This window comes from Loa loa, assembly GCF_000183805.2.
Source record: "Loa loa unplaced genomic scaffold supercont3.40, whole genome shotgun sequence".
In the NCBI taxonomy this organism is placed as follows: Eukaryota; Metazoa; Nematoda; class Chromadorea; order Rhabditida; family Onchocercidae; genus Loa; species Loa loa.
This window is the reverse complement of record NW_018108220.1, coordinates 301,621-316,391: the sequence shown is the minus strand read 5'-3', so window position 1 is coordinate 316,391 and position 14,771 is coordinate 301,621. Positions and strand designations below refer to the sequence as shown.

The following is a 14,771-nucleotide window of genomic DNA, read 5'->3' as shown; positions in this document are numbered from 1 at the left end:
TAATAATAATAATAATAATAATAATAATAATAATAATAATAATAATAATAATAATAATAATAATATAATAATAATAATAATAATAATAATAATAATAATAATAATAATAATAATAATAATAATAATAATAATAATAATAATAATAATAATAATAATAATAACAATAATGATAATAATAATAATAATAATAATAATAATAAAATATTATTGTTGTTAATTACTTTTACTATTTATCATTGTCGTTATTATTGGTTTTATCACTGTCGTTATTATTGGTTGTTATTGTTATTTATTATTATCATTTTTACTAATTATTATTAGTCGCTTAGCTTCATCCATCACATTACTAAAGCCGTTGTATGCTCGTGACTTGAGATCTCCGTGATTTCTGCCAGTTCAGTTTCTTTTTTTTGCAGTACTATGGTCATGGAGCTGTTTCTGTTATAGATGGCGGCTTAACTGCGTGGGAAATGGATGGCGGTGAAATTACTCAAGAAGTACCAGAAGTCACTGTAAGTTTAATTTATTGTAATGAAATAATTCCGATTTCCCCTAAATCTAAAAAACAATTTCCTTTCTACTGTGAAAAAGTGATAGAACGTATCTACTACTAAATTTGTTTAAAGCAGTGTTACATGAGAGTTGAAATTCAAATGTCACATTTAAAGCCAGGTAACTGGAAAGCTGGGCTCTGTCCGGATTACATTGTAACATATGAACAGCTTATCGAGAAGGATTCCAGTGGATTGTGCATGTTTGACAAAACTGACCAGGTAGGTTACTCATGTTTTAAATGAATTTCCGAATAGCAGAAGAGCAATTTTAGTAATTATTCTGCCGTGAAGAGAACAATTTTCAGCTGATTTTAAGTGTTAGATGTATTACAGTCATTAGGCAGTTGATGACGGTTTATGCGATATCTTCATATAATCATCATTGCGCAGTGTTAATGGCATGCACTGAGGACATAGCTTTCTCCTTTCCATAACTGATGCACAGAAAATTGTTTTTCTTTAACGACTTCAAGTTTAGATAAATTTTTTCGACTCGCGTCCAAGAGATCAGTTTAAGGGGAAGGTTGATACCATGCTCGATCCAAAAAGTTTGTATCCTTCCTACTTTTTCTTCGTTCGACTGATTTTCAATTTTGGTTACAATTAAACTGTTTCAGTCAAACAACGCCAGCATTAAGCAAAATGTACGCATCATTCATCCCTACGTTCTGAAATAAATTTTATATTTTTCAAAATTATTCGAAGTTCTATTCTAGAGGTAAGCGGTACACGTGTGCCAGGGACAAAGTGTGCACCGGCAGTAGAAATGATTAATGAAAAGGGTTGTTTGAAAGATCCGGACGAGCTTAAAAGCTGTAAGTAAATTTTTACTTTATTAAACTTCTAGAAGCAATTATAGTCAGAGTTTTATCTGAAAAGGGAAATGTTTTACTGAGCCATTTTAGAACTCGGGCTTTGAAACGCTAATAATTTGACACGAAAATCCTCCAAATGAAAGTGAATTTCAGTTCCGTCTCATCCACAAATACCAAGCGCATTACTTAAAAAACTTGAGAATCATTTTCACTTCAGGGTTACTAAAATGCGGTTTCAAACAAGATCTTCCAATCATTTCACAGTGTCTACGTGGGATACAAGCCTGCTTGTTGAATTCAGTTATCGAGGATTTGTTCCCATCCCTACGTCCACGCGTCTATCATGGATCATGTTTTGAACTGCAAGTTCGCGATCCGAAAAGGATATCCGAATAGTAATCGTTTCGGATCAAAAATTTGTTTTAAACATGAAATGAAGCTTCCAAAAGACTTTAAAAAGAGCACCTCTCTCATGTGCAATTAGATTGTGGCTAGTGGTTTAAATGATTAATAGAATACGGAATAGCTTATCCAACGGCCAACATAACGCACTCGACAAATTAAGGATAATCAAAGTGCACACGGTTATCCTACGAAAATAATCAGGTCTAAGCAAGATGTTCAGTCAACACTTAGTGTATCTGTGTCGGAACATGCAAGAGTTTTCTTTATATTCCAAGTTTCAGACCTACAATTTAGACTGGTTCATTCAAAGCAGACTATCCCCATCTGATACGCAGAATTATTCGTAGTATATTTCGTGATGGTCGCTTGTCTAATTGCTGCTCTCAACCTACAACGTCTCTTTCATTTAACAATGACGTTGGTCAATTTTAACGGTTTATTATCGTAAAAAGAATATTGATCAATAAGTGATTTTAGGATAACAAACAAGTTGAAAAAATGCATAAAAAAAAATCAGTGAAGCTCGTCAACAATTTCGAATCGAACACCATATCTTTCGAGACGACCATAGATCCCTGTGTTTTTGAATGCAGCCGCTGATGTGTATACACCGCTGCAAGATGTTTTACTTTCAATCACTCGACTACACCAAAAATTCAAAAAAGCCTTGGTAATGCGCACTTAATACAGAGAAATTAAAGAATTTTATAAGTAGAACAAAAACAGTTCACATTATGTCTGAATTTACATGAAATTTTACCCCTCAACAAACTTCTAAAACATTACATATTTCAAAAAATAGCACTGCTACGTTACTGCGCCAAATGGCTACATCTGATTTGGGTAAGTTGCTGTGTAGCTTTAAAATTGAGATATTCTGTTTCCTTTTTGAATCTACCTGACAGTGGCTATCCGTTTCAGATTAAAAAAAAAAAATAACCCTTGTGGAAGTTTATCGGCATCACTGAGCAGCGACAGTGCAGCGGCTAAAACACAGGCTGAGGTAGTCATATATCCGGCGTCCGGACCCACACAACGAGCTGTCATCTGTAGAAAATTACATGATCACTTTTTAACTTGAAAAATCAAAGTTTATCTTCAACATATGTGATCTATCAAATCACAGTCTATCAAGTCACAAAAAAAGATAATTTTCTGCTCAGAAACATGAAACAAAATGGCGCTACAGAACCAATCGGAAAAAGCGTAAGTCAATCAACCCTTCTACGCTGCTGAATGAATTCAATGCAATCTCACTACCTGTTTATCTGGTTTAACCGTGTACTCATCAAAGGAGTTGTGCTTTTCTGGCCAACCAGTACCAAAGAACCAATAAGTAAATGATGCTTGCTTAACCTGAAAATTTCCATATAATTTTCCATATATTCCCATATAATCTTTTTTTTTCACGAACATTTACTAAACTACTATGAGAATATATGCATAACATAATAAGCAACTATTTGTTACTGATTCGTGAAAAACTCTCGCAAAGCTAATGGTAAATTTAATAATAAAAATCAAGTCCAGAAATTGATTTTTCCTGTTCAGCAGTAGGTCCCGAATCCTTGAACATGCCAAAACTACATAACCCTGGATACGCCAACAAAAAATCTTTCATAAACGACATTTTGGCAGCAGCGGAAAAAACCACCAGCCATAGAGAAAGTAGACAAGCCCAAATAAATGATTTAAGTCGAATGAATGTTTCCACTTGAACCTGAAACGTGTTACTACTGAAACATGACTCCCCAAAAAAGAAAAAGTATTACAACGAAATGCAGCATATTGTTTTGTCGAAAAATTTTTGACAAATTAGCGATCAAGCAATTTTGCAATTGAAATATTCTACAGAAGGTTAACAATTAAGCGCCATCAGCATTTTTGACTCCTCGAGTACAAAAGGACATATATATATATACATATATGTGAAGATAGTTTGACCATGGATGGTACATGTATGTGTGCGACACAACTTTCGAGGTGATAATGTGTTATCATGTCGACAAATACTGTTTTTGAACTGGTGTAAATTAATGTAAACCCGGTGCGATGTTTGGATAAATTCCACATTTAATACTGATCTACATGAATAATAACCTGCATAAGTCAATCAATATGTTTTCATCATGCAACTTTAAAAATCGATAGCATGATCATGGTTTCACATATCCAAAAGGAAAGGCTAAACGGAAAAAAGAAAAGTAAGATTAATTCAGACAAATTCCCAGAAAGAACAATATTTTTGAAATTTCTGGAAGTAAATCTTTAGAAAAGAAAGTGCAAAGAGATGGGATTTCTTTTGTTTTGTCCCTCCACGCAAAATTTGCACTCTTTCCAATTTGCCGTTCATTGCAAAGATTTTTCAAGTACAAAAAAAAGATATGAGCCAAACGATAAAATGATTATTCCCTTTTTATCTTTCCAATCATCCAATGCTGGCGCTAACTTTTAAAACTGTAAAAATACTTTTCGAGTTTTCGGACATTTATTTTTTTTAAATCAAATAGCAGGTCACTGATGCATATACACGTCCCTTTTCTCCTTCAAATCATTTTTTATCTTCCCACCAAGGAAAAAAAAGTGAGATGAAAATCGACACATCTCAGCAAGCAAGAAAATGATTGTCCTTTTCAAGCCCGAACCTATTTTTGTTTAAGCAAAGCAAAAAGGAAAATACAAAAGTATTTTCGATGCCTTATTTACATCCTTCAACCGATAAAGGTCGGCGTGAGCTATATGATTATTAATAATAACATTGTGAAACGATACACTTTCTTCCCGTTCCCACTTATCCCTGCTATTTTACTGTCATTTTTCTCTTGTTTTATAATTCATTTTGTGTAATTCTTTTTCTTCCCTTCTTTTCCGAATAAATTTAACTCCCTCAGATACATGAATTATCTCTCGCCTTATACATTCCATTCCTGTTCCATTTCCCGAAATTTAAAATCAAAATGTGCCATGCACTCAGAGATACAAACACGTACTGATTTCTCTTTTTCATTCCAAAAACACTACATTTGGATTACACTCAACATTGCACCATACTATGCTGCTTTTCCAGCTAAGTAAGCAGTAACATTACACACTGTTAAAGTGACAGCAAACTGATAAACGTCATTCCAAGTTGGAACTTCCAGCTTCGTAATCCATAACTTACAACTACAGTATTAAAAGTCCACTTCTTTAAAAAGTGCTTACAGATATTACGATATTTTTCATTGTAAACTAAACATTTGATCGTTACCCACCCTGTTTCATTTCTCTCAAAACATTTTCTTTTTTCAATTTATGTTCAATAAAACACAGGACGATTTTCTTGCTCACAATCAATAATAAATAATAAAAAACAACCACTAGGGAACTGCTCACTACTACTGCAACAAATAAGCAACGTTTTCCAGTATCACTACGACATAAAGCCTAACTATTTCTTTCTCTCTGCAGAGTGTTTCAAAATGATATGAAACTAAAATGTGCAAAATGAATTTTGGATAAACTCACCGCACCAAAGAAAAAAATAAAAGTCAGTTCCCTGCCTCAGTTTTTAAAAATTATATGGGACTTTGATTTTTCCTCAGTACTTATTTCCAAAAAATTATGTTTTGACAACAAATTTTGTGCACTAATAAACCTGAACGTAATGAGCGGTATCTAATGTATAGAAAAGAATCCCTTGCAGCTATAAAAAGCAAATTTCAGAAATGACAGCTTGCTTATTATTATGTAAAATGTTGGCATGCTATATTTTGCATACCACTGTATTCCATGGATGTGATTCCATTCAAAATTGAACATTGAAATAAATAAGCGCTTTGAATTCATCACAGTTAAAGTCTCTGTTCTGAGAATCGTGAAGAATATTGTTAATGCAGAAAAAAAAGGAAAGAAAGCAACTTACTGGTAAAACACCACGGAACTTGTAGTCAAAATATTGAGAACGAGTAACTACACTTTTGTCTGATCCGTAAAATGGAAGACACCACCCATCAATTTTCTCATTGAACCAAAAAGTTCCCCTGGAAAATGAATACAATCAAAAGAACATCAACAAACAAATAATACATTGCTTCGATTGCTGATATATTACGTAAATTCTCAAACCTCTTCGGTGCCCGGAACGAACTTCTTGGCAATCGTTCTGGCATGATACTTCGTCTTATTTTACTCAAGCCGTCGGTCAGTACATTTGCCATGCCCAAAACTAAAGTGCGATATGTGCCTGCATTGAACGAATAACCCTGAAAAGCTTAATCTTTAAGTCGTTAATAAAATGTATCTACATTGTGTTTGTAGCATTAGTACACCAAATTTTAAGACGTTTGGATTTCTGTACTGTTCCCTAACATGTAACTTTTTTAGCAAGGAAAAAAAACTCTAATGAGCACAGGCAGTCATGCAAACAGTAAGATGGTAAGATGTATATCTGAAGGCTCTATAAAACAACTGATCATCAAAAGTTAGTAATAATAAGTAGAGGTGCAAAACAAGGCAAACACCAAATTTCCTTAAAAATAATAAAACGAAGGAAAAATTTTAATGACATGATTGTTAACTTTGCATAACTTGAAGACAAATAACACGAAAGAAATGAATGAACGCATGGCATCATACCGCAGGTCCTGAATTTAGTTGCACGAATGTTTCCACATGATTCAGCTGACCACTGAATTTCTCCTTCAGAAAATTAACACCCAAATCACAAGGAATACTATCCCAACCACACGCACCAACCACATATAAACCTTTTTTTTGAGCAATATCACTATATTTCATTTGCATCGATTCCAAGAACTACAATAAAAATTTGTAACAGTCAAACAAATATAAAACAGTACAAGAAAATATTTTTAACAAAAGACAAATATGAAAAAAAAACAATATAAAAAAAACAATGCAAAAAAATATTTGCAAGAAAATGCAAGTACAGTAATCATTACCGCAGGTTCCCCCGAAATGTCCACATAGCTAGCACCATTTTCTACAGCAGCCTTTACAACTGCTTCGCCGTACAATCGATACTGCGATAAAGGAACATTAAGTTTTATTACTTAAAATAAAGGGTTAAATGACGGAAGTTGAAGCTCAAAGTATGTGAAACGATTGCGCTGAAGTTTCTAGTTTCACTTCGTAAAGTCAAGGATTCTGAAAAAAATTATTAGTCAATATAGGCAACTTACAGGGCCAACAACATTTACGATGACTTTTGCTTGTTTCGCCATTGCTGTTAATGTAGATTCATCATAACTGTTGGCAACAATTACGGAGATATTTTGTAGATCCTTCCCTAAAGATCTTTATCACTTCATGTATCAAAGACTTTCATATTTTTCATAATATAAAAGAAGAAAATTTCCCTCACTCTTTCTCCTATCTTAACTCATTCTTTTTATTTAAAGGATCGAACTATCTCTAGCATATGTAATATGGCCATTTCAATCCAAAATGGACATAATTTTTAGCAAATCACAAACCATTATTTTCTTTAATTATACGATGAAAAAAAAAACTGGATACTATTGACACGTTGTTGAAAGGGCAGAAAATTTCTGCGAAATGACTCACCCAGTTCTTGACTTGTATTATCGAGTAGTTTCTTTAACCGGGCTTCACTTCGCCCTGCAATAGCAAAGCTTACATTCTGTTGTTCCTGTTCTTCAACCAACAATTTTAGAACATAAGCTCCCGTGAAGCCGCTGGCACCATACAATACAATATCGTAACGCGACATCCTCTCTGTACCTGAAAAAAAAAAAAGGTAAACTTCCTAAAAGAAGCATTGAACTGAGTCGAAACTCGGATAAATTTAACAGTTGCGAAGCATTTTATCATCGATTTTATCAATTTTTCTAAACAATTCTTATCAGCGAAAAGACCGAAGTTTCGAAAAGAAAAGATTTGAAAAGACCAAAGTTCAAGGTGAATACCACATAATAAACAGCACGACAAGCGAAAAGTCTAGAACAGGTATGTGGTCTTGCTCAACTAATTCAAATTCCCTACAACAAATCAAATGATGAGGAATTGCCCTGCAACATAGCGTAAACATATAGTTTGCAACGAAAACTCAACATTTTGCTTCATGTGAATATGCATTTAAAAAAGAAACATGTATTTGTTGGGACAGGATGACAGGTCTAATTGCATTCAATGGTTGATCTGTGCAGACCAATTCCATTTGCTCTTTGTCTATTACTTTACTCCACTAAAAGAATGTGCACAAATGAGCAAAGAAAGGAAGGGATGAAGATAAACCGTGATACATTCAGAAAATGAACTTGGAGTCGGTGGTGCTATAAATAAAACCCAAAAATAATTACGGATCTCACCACTGTGACAGTGTGAGAAACTGTGGAATTGTTATACCAATGCAAGAACGAAATGCTTTATTGATCAAATGAACCCCAATGTGCAATAACCGATTAATAAAGCTACATTCGCTGGAAAAGTGGGAATCAGGGAGCCCTCTTTCATCTGAAACATATCAACTGTACGAGCAAGGGAGATGCCACGAGACCACTTCATTGTATCGCAATGTTTTACACCTCATCACAAAATCGATGATAAGAAAGTTAATAAACCCACCATCACAACTGATGTCTACCAATCTGCCGTTAAAACTTATCAACCCCCAAAAATTAAATTCGTCACAGAACACATAACTCTCTCTCGCTCCCCACTCTACAAATGATATTTCATAACCTGAGAAGTATTGACAAGATTTTCATACTGTGATGTGTTATATGCAAAGGAAACCCACTACTTCAAAACTGCAGCATTTTACTTCCATTTAAAAAGTGAAATTACAAAGAAAAGTGTACATAAACACAAAAACAATAAACATTATCTAATAAAGTCCAAAACAATAGATCTTCTCAACTGGAATTGACAAGAGGTTAAAATAAAAATTTGAATTTCTGGGAAACAACGTAAAAACGTGGACTTCAAAGTTAAATGTACAATACGACAAAAAACTATTTGTAAATTTTATGTCTAATAATATTGCCTAGCAGTAGTTATTACAAATATATAAATGTATGATACACAAATACATAAGGACATCTTGTCACTCATTGAAAGAAAATTGCAAAATGGTGTGCCAACATTAGCAAAACGAAAGAACTTAGAATTATATTAAATACAATATAAATGACGAAACAATATTGAGACAAAGAGGTCATTTGATAGCCAAATGACAAGCGTCTAAATTAAAGCAAAAAGTTTGAAAAAAATAAAGTTTCATTTAGGAATAATAACAGTAATAAGAAGACCATGAACAATTTTCCCCATTCTATTACAACTTTACTTTTAAATTTTACAATTATACGCAGATGATACAGGCTTATACAGTGCTGAAACTAATCAGCAGTGGACGACAAACTCCTTCACCTTTCGATTATCTCTCCTACCATGAGTAAAAATTTGAACCAAATGAATTTACAGTTTTTGTTGAAATTCAGAAATAAGTGTGTAAAAAAAATAACCTCAAAGCCGCTAAAAATTAATGATCAGTCAAAAAATAAGGAAGCTAGGCAGAGAACGAAATATCAATACACTCACATCTAGCAAAACAAGTAAAAATGGATACAAACACTTTTAGCTCTTTTGGACCAAGGCTTGAACTCAAAAGGTGTAAACATTCTAAGAACTTACATTACACAGCAATAATACAGAAGATAATTTTTTTCGAAGTTGGATCCTAAAATATTAACCAAACAAATGAACGAAAAAAAATTGATGAACGTAAAAACTGGAAAATATTTAACAGCAAACAACTGTCGGAATCAAATGAATTATTGGTGGAGCAGACTTACACGTACATCAAAACATTTTAACATTAGACAACTCAAAACAAATATAATATCACAATGATTGTTCAGTAAGGTATTTATTGCACATGTTTGCCATCTAACAAAGAATTGTAAAAAAGTTGGGAGAAACCACAAACCAGTGAGCCTTTCCTTGATAGTTAGCCCCTAAATGAACCGAGGATGAACAGGCAAACAAGCAAAAGTTTCCATTTAATTCACAGATACTAATTCCGATAGCACGTAAAAATTGTGCTAACGCCAACTCCACAAAACAGCATAACACATGGAACAATGTAAACTTTGAATCAATCGAACAATAAAAATGATGAAAATAAATTGGTGGAAAATGAATGTATAATAAAGCTACACCATAACATAACTTGTTTTATTGTTACAAACAACCGATTATTAGAATTCAGAGAAGTGAGAATTCCGAAAGACAAGATAAAGTTTACCTCAAATCAAACATACGGTAACTACAGAATATGAGAACACTTAAACCTAACCTTATCCTATACTGCTGTCAAATGCTCACATGAAAAGGAAAATGTTTAGTCTAGCCACTGGCATGAGGAAAAATGTGTTTTCGCAAGGAATTACAAGCTGCGAAAGAGGTTCAGGTAGAGAAAGACTAACAATTTATAACGCGCGTTTAACTTTAAAACAAAAAACCAAACAAAACACTTAAAGCAAAAGACCGATTCATGCATTCATAACATGCACAACTAATGAGGCATCGTCCCAATAAAAACTAACTTTCCCAATTTTTTGTTCGAACGACAAACCAAAAAACTTCAAGTCTACAATATTTGAATAGTGATATAATTTAAATAATTACCACAGCTGCTAATCTACTGTATCCCTCAGCCTTTGATGTGGTTACATAAAAGGAACTTCACTGCACTGGAACGTAAAAGAGTGCAGTAGTGAAACACCAAGTGAAGCAAATGCTCATATCACACTATTATTCATCAAAGGGTACTAAGCAAAATACCATAATAATAAAAATACATTCAGTAATTAGGATCCTCTGAACTAAACAAATGCATTTTTTCGAATTAACGAGATCCAAAAATATGGATAAGTGTTTTGAGACCGTTCTCCTATAACTTCTATATTCTCAACAAAAGAAAGTAATGAAAATGAAAGGAAAGAACAGAAATTATAACCAAAATCCTAAATTATAAGAATGAAGGAGATAAAACGATTTGAATAAATGTAGTGCGATGAAGGAATAGAAAAATGATGCTGAAAAGAAAAACTGATATAAGCCTGCAGTATGATGCTATGATGCTCAATTCACGTATAAAAACTTCACCCAAAAAAATTAGCGTGATCATTGAAGAAGTGAGAAGGAAAATATCCTCGGTGATAGCAGCATAACCAGTCAGTTAGCCGTTTGATTTCGTCTTTTTACCATAAAGACTTTCCTGCAGACCTAATGAATGAACAAGTGCAAAGAAAAAAAAGAGCGCAAAGCTACAAGGGATATCTACTAAGTGAGGATTGTAAAACAAAGAAGAGGAAGGATACGAAACGCAAGTATATCAAAACTTGACTTCCAAACTAACAAGAAATAAAAAATAAATATTCATTGAAATTCACAACAGGAATCTCCCAAAAAGTTTATAATATGGGAGGAGAATAAGATAAAACTGACTTTAAGCACAGCAAAAATACAAGTCAAAACGCAATGGCTTCTACTGCTCTTACCGCAGCATGCGTACTTAAAAACTGGATGCAAAATAAAATTTTTTTTAAGAGAAAAAACTTTTTTTTTTCAATGGAAATCCATTCATTAAACTTATTTCATCCATACACTACACCCATTAATTCACCTAATCCTGATTATTCGAAAGAGATCTTAACAACCTGTAAATCAGTTATAACAGTGGGGCTGTAATAAGCGGGGAATAGAGTAATGACGAACGCTTATAATAAAGGCTATTAAAAAAGTGTATACTGGGCGGTGTTTACTCCGAAAGAAAATGGAATGAGCTCCTAAGCTGAAAATTGGTATCAAACACAACAAACTCTGGGAGCTTTAGAAATGAGAAAGATCAACATAACGATTTCCCAAAAATCATATAAATGGAACCAACATGAATAATTCAGGCCTGAGAGACTAACTGATTGTTCATACGATGGGAAGACAAGTGAAACATATTCATTATTTCCGCGTGCGTGAGATTGCAGTTGGTAAGCGGGTTGTAATTCTCATCTTCCCAAGCACACAACATTTCCAAATAATCGTCGACGAATCCAGACGAATCTGTCGAATCCAAATTGCTCCAGGTGTTCCCCGCATTAAACAATTCATTGCTGCTAGTCAAAGTAAACACGTTATCACTATCACACTTTTCCGAACCCTGAAATTTATCCATTTCTAATAATGTACCAACTCACCCAGTAATAGAAGATCCTGAATGTTTTCGACATTTTAGAACCTTTAGAAATAAAAAACCAGAAGATTTTCAGTGTCTTTCAGTTGCTTCCTAACTAATAAATACTGATTTTAGAGTTTTAGGAATATTTTTTTAATTCAGAGGTATCGCGAAGGGTTTCTAGTTACATCATGGGAAAGGGACAAACAACGATGATCCATTGGGTTAATAAATGTTAATCTTTGGGAGATTAAACGCATCAATTATGGGTTAGAAGTTACATTCATTCCATGCTTTGTTATAGTACTTCCCTCTCCATTCCTTTGTTTTTCCTCTCCTTGTTTTTTTAACTTCCATATCACATCTTACAAACTTCACCAAATTTTCTATGGAGAGGAATTTGATCAAATTTCAAAAAAAAAAATCACCACCTAGTGACAGTGTTTAAATACAAAGAGGAGAGGGAGGAAATTACCATAAATCTTGAGTAAGCGACCATAATATCAGCCACCTCTGTGTCGAATTTTCAAAATTATTGAAAACGTTCACACTCCTAATGCTTATCAGTTACCTTTACCAACAACAAACAATATATAATCGGTCATAAAAATCTCCTTGGTATATGAGAAAAAAAAACCTGTTAAAAAATTATAGAAGAAAAAGAGATTTTTTTTGAAAAGAACTCGCTAGATCAACTTATTTTCCATTATAGGCTAATTATAACAACATTCCTCGACAATAGTCATAGAATCCACTTGACAATAGCAACAAACAGAATTCGAGAACGATAAACCATACTGAACATACTTTACCTGCACTGTATCTTTACTTGTGTTAACCAGGGTACCCCATGGCCAATCATAACCCAAGCGATGATTGCACGGATTGTTATCGCTGTTGATATTACAATTCAAATCCGATATCGACTGTTCCCAGTTCCTCTTTTCAAATTCATTCGTCTCCAACATTTCCACATCATTATCGATTACTTCGTTTTCTCTCTCTGTCAGACTGCCGCACACAAAAACATCACATGCATCAAGATCTCGCTATAAGTAACAAACTATTAGTGACGAGTTTCGCCTCTTCATTTCAGCTTGAGCTCATAATGTTGAGACTTTCTCAAACGGACTTAAAGCAAATATTCAAAAATAGAATATTAAAGGGGATGAAACGCAAGACCATGTCTAGTCGGATAATTGTAAACAATAATTTCTTGTCTAAAATTAGTCGCATAGTAAGGTGAACCTGTAGAGATTTCATCATATTGTAGATAAGAAGTGACTTGCGCAGCGATACTGCAACATTCGACGCGTTCATCGTCTGAATTTTAGAGATCGAAAGGTCGAGAATCGCTCGCCGATGTTCCTTCAAATTAACCGACTCGTTCATCAGCGGCAAAACTGAGCTGAAAAAGAAAAACAGCCAACTGCGTGGGATTTAATGCGCGGTGACAAGAAAGCAGTATAAACAGGAAAATTTGTAACTGAGTCACCCAAATTCATGAATTTGGAAGAACTTGTAATCAGTAAAATTGAAATAACCCAATAAAAACAAAAAAAAAAAAAACCTTGCATTAAAACTGGCGGACCCATCAGAATAGATGGACGAGTTGTTGGAGTAGCCATCATTTTCCGAGTCCATTTCCAATACAATATCATCTACACTGCAAATAAAAAAAGCATAACTAAACAGTTAGAATTCCTTGATCTGAAAATTTCATTCTCTTTCCAGCAACCCCTCCAAAAACAATGTTTCTTTCCTGCAAAGAAAGAATCGAAAAAGACAAACCATGATTGCTCCAGTTTGATAGACGGCTGTCGATGGTATATGAAAGAAGCGTGGTTATCGGATGAAGGGACTAAGCCAAAGGTATTGCTATTCAACAAGGATCCTGAAGTCGATGACACGCCATTCACCAGATCACAAGACCAATCATCAAGTTCCTGTCCATCTGACGATGATGAATAGCTAGACTGTGAAAGCGCAACTAACAGAATCATTTTTTTCTCAACGAGCAACAGCACAAGATCGTTTGTACAAAATCTGCAAATTGTTTGATGATGAAGCGCAAACGGTATTAAAACTGAACTTCTGCATTGCCCCGTGCTCCAAGAAAAAATCAACAAAAAGATTACACCAATTCGAAATCGAAACTCCCAATCTAAATCAGAGATGAGAAAAATGATGGAATATGAGCATAAAAATAAATAGTCGTCATCGATAAACTTTTAAATTTAAAGAACGTGTCAAGGCTAATCGCAGCCACATTAACATTTGAAAATACAGGTAAAACTGACAGTTACAATCATTATCAAAACAGAATGGAAATGGATATCACGTATTCCGCTCTGCTTATCTTATTATTCCATTTCTCTCTGGCGATTATCATTCGAAAATGCTGCCGGATAGTAAGGCCTAACAAGTGGTACGGGCATCCACAAACAACTCACTACTCTGGGACACAACGACTCCTGACGAGCATATTTACGGTACCGCGATATTCTTTCTCTCATACATACATATATCATTTCTACGTGTATGTGGAGAAAGATGTGAGTGATAAGAATGGAAGCTGGTGATAAAAGAGGAGGAGTAGAAGGAGTGATGATAAGAGATAAACGACAGTTGCTGATAAAGTAAGAGTTGAACAGCAATATGGGGAAGTTAAATGAGTGAAGGGAGGAGATCCAACAGTGTGTTAATGACGAATGGGTATATTTATATATATGTATATATATATATATATATACGCATGTGTGCATGCATATATATATATGTATATATATATATATATAC

At 33.9% G+C, this 14,771-nt stretch overlaps 4 protein-coding genes across 4 annotated transcripts in view; 1 reads left to right on the top strand and 3 right to left on the bottom strand.

Moving 5' to 3' along the window:
• LOAG_17110 (hypothetical protein) overlaps window positions 1-1,765 on the top strand; it is a gene marked incomplete at its 3' end in the record, with an annotated part of 2,573 nt that extends 808 nt beyond the window's left edge. The window contains exons 4-8 of the mRNA XM_020449770.1: window positions 417-512; window positions 669-773; window positions 1,033-1,102; window positions 1,271-1,369; window positions 1,587-1,765. Of these exons, the coding sequence (XP_020306663.1) occupies window positions 417-512; window positions 669-773; window positions 1,033-1,102; window positions 1,271-1,369; window positions 1,587-1,765 (549 nt within the window). The remainder of the gene's footprint in view (window positions 1-416; window positions 513-668; window positions 774-1,032; window positions 1,103-1,270; window positions 1,370-1,586) is intronic.
• A 522-nt stretch (window positions 1,766-2,287) lies between these two features.
• LOAG_17109 (hypothetical protein) lies at window positions 2,288-3,435 on the bottom strand (the record flags this gene model as incomplete). Its single annotated transcript, XM_020449769.1, has 4 exons — window positions 2,288-2,387; window positions 2,715-2,821; window positions 3,035-3,130; window positions 3,367-3,435. 4 exons carry the CDS (start codon window positions 3,433-3,435, stop codon window positions 2,288-2,290), a joined length of 372 nt encoding a protein of 123 aa, XP_020306662.1.
• A 1,433-nt stretch (window positions 3,436-4,868) lies between these two features.
• Window positions 4,869-7,508, bottom strand: LOAG_17108 (saccharopine dehydrogenase; the record flags this gene model as incomplete). The annotated part of the gene is made up of 8 exons (XM_020449768.1): window positions 4,869-5,042; window positions 5,412-5,459; window positions 5,679-5,796; window positions 5,882-6,018; window positions 6,392-6,571; window positions 6,718-6,798; window positions 6,958-7,064; window positions 7,343-7,508. 8 exons carry the CDS (start codon window positions 7,506-7,508, stop codon window positions 4,869-4,871), a joined length of 1,011 nt encoding a protein of 336 aa, XP_020306661.1.
• Window positions 7,509-11,498: 3,990 nt separating this feature from the next.
• On the bottom strand, window positions 11,499-14,028 carry LOAG_07491 (hypothetical protein). Its single transcript, XM_003143024.2, has 5 exons — window positions 13,764-14,028; window positions 13,543-13,638; window positions 13,221-13,380; window positions 12,785-13,021; window positions 11,499-11,957 (listed from the first exon to the last, which is right to left on the bottom strand). The coding sequence occupies exons 1-5, from the start codon at window positions 13,973-13,975 to the stop codon at window positions 11,700-11,702; spliced, it is 963 nt and encodes a 320-aa protein (XP_003143072.1). The 5' UTR covers window positions 13,976-14,028; the 3' UTR covers window positions 11,499-11,699.
• Window positions 14,029-14,771: the final 743 nt, after the last annotated feature.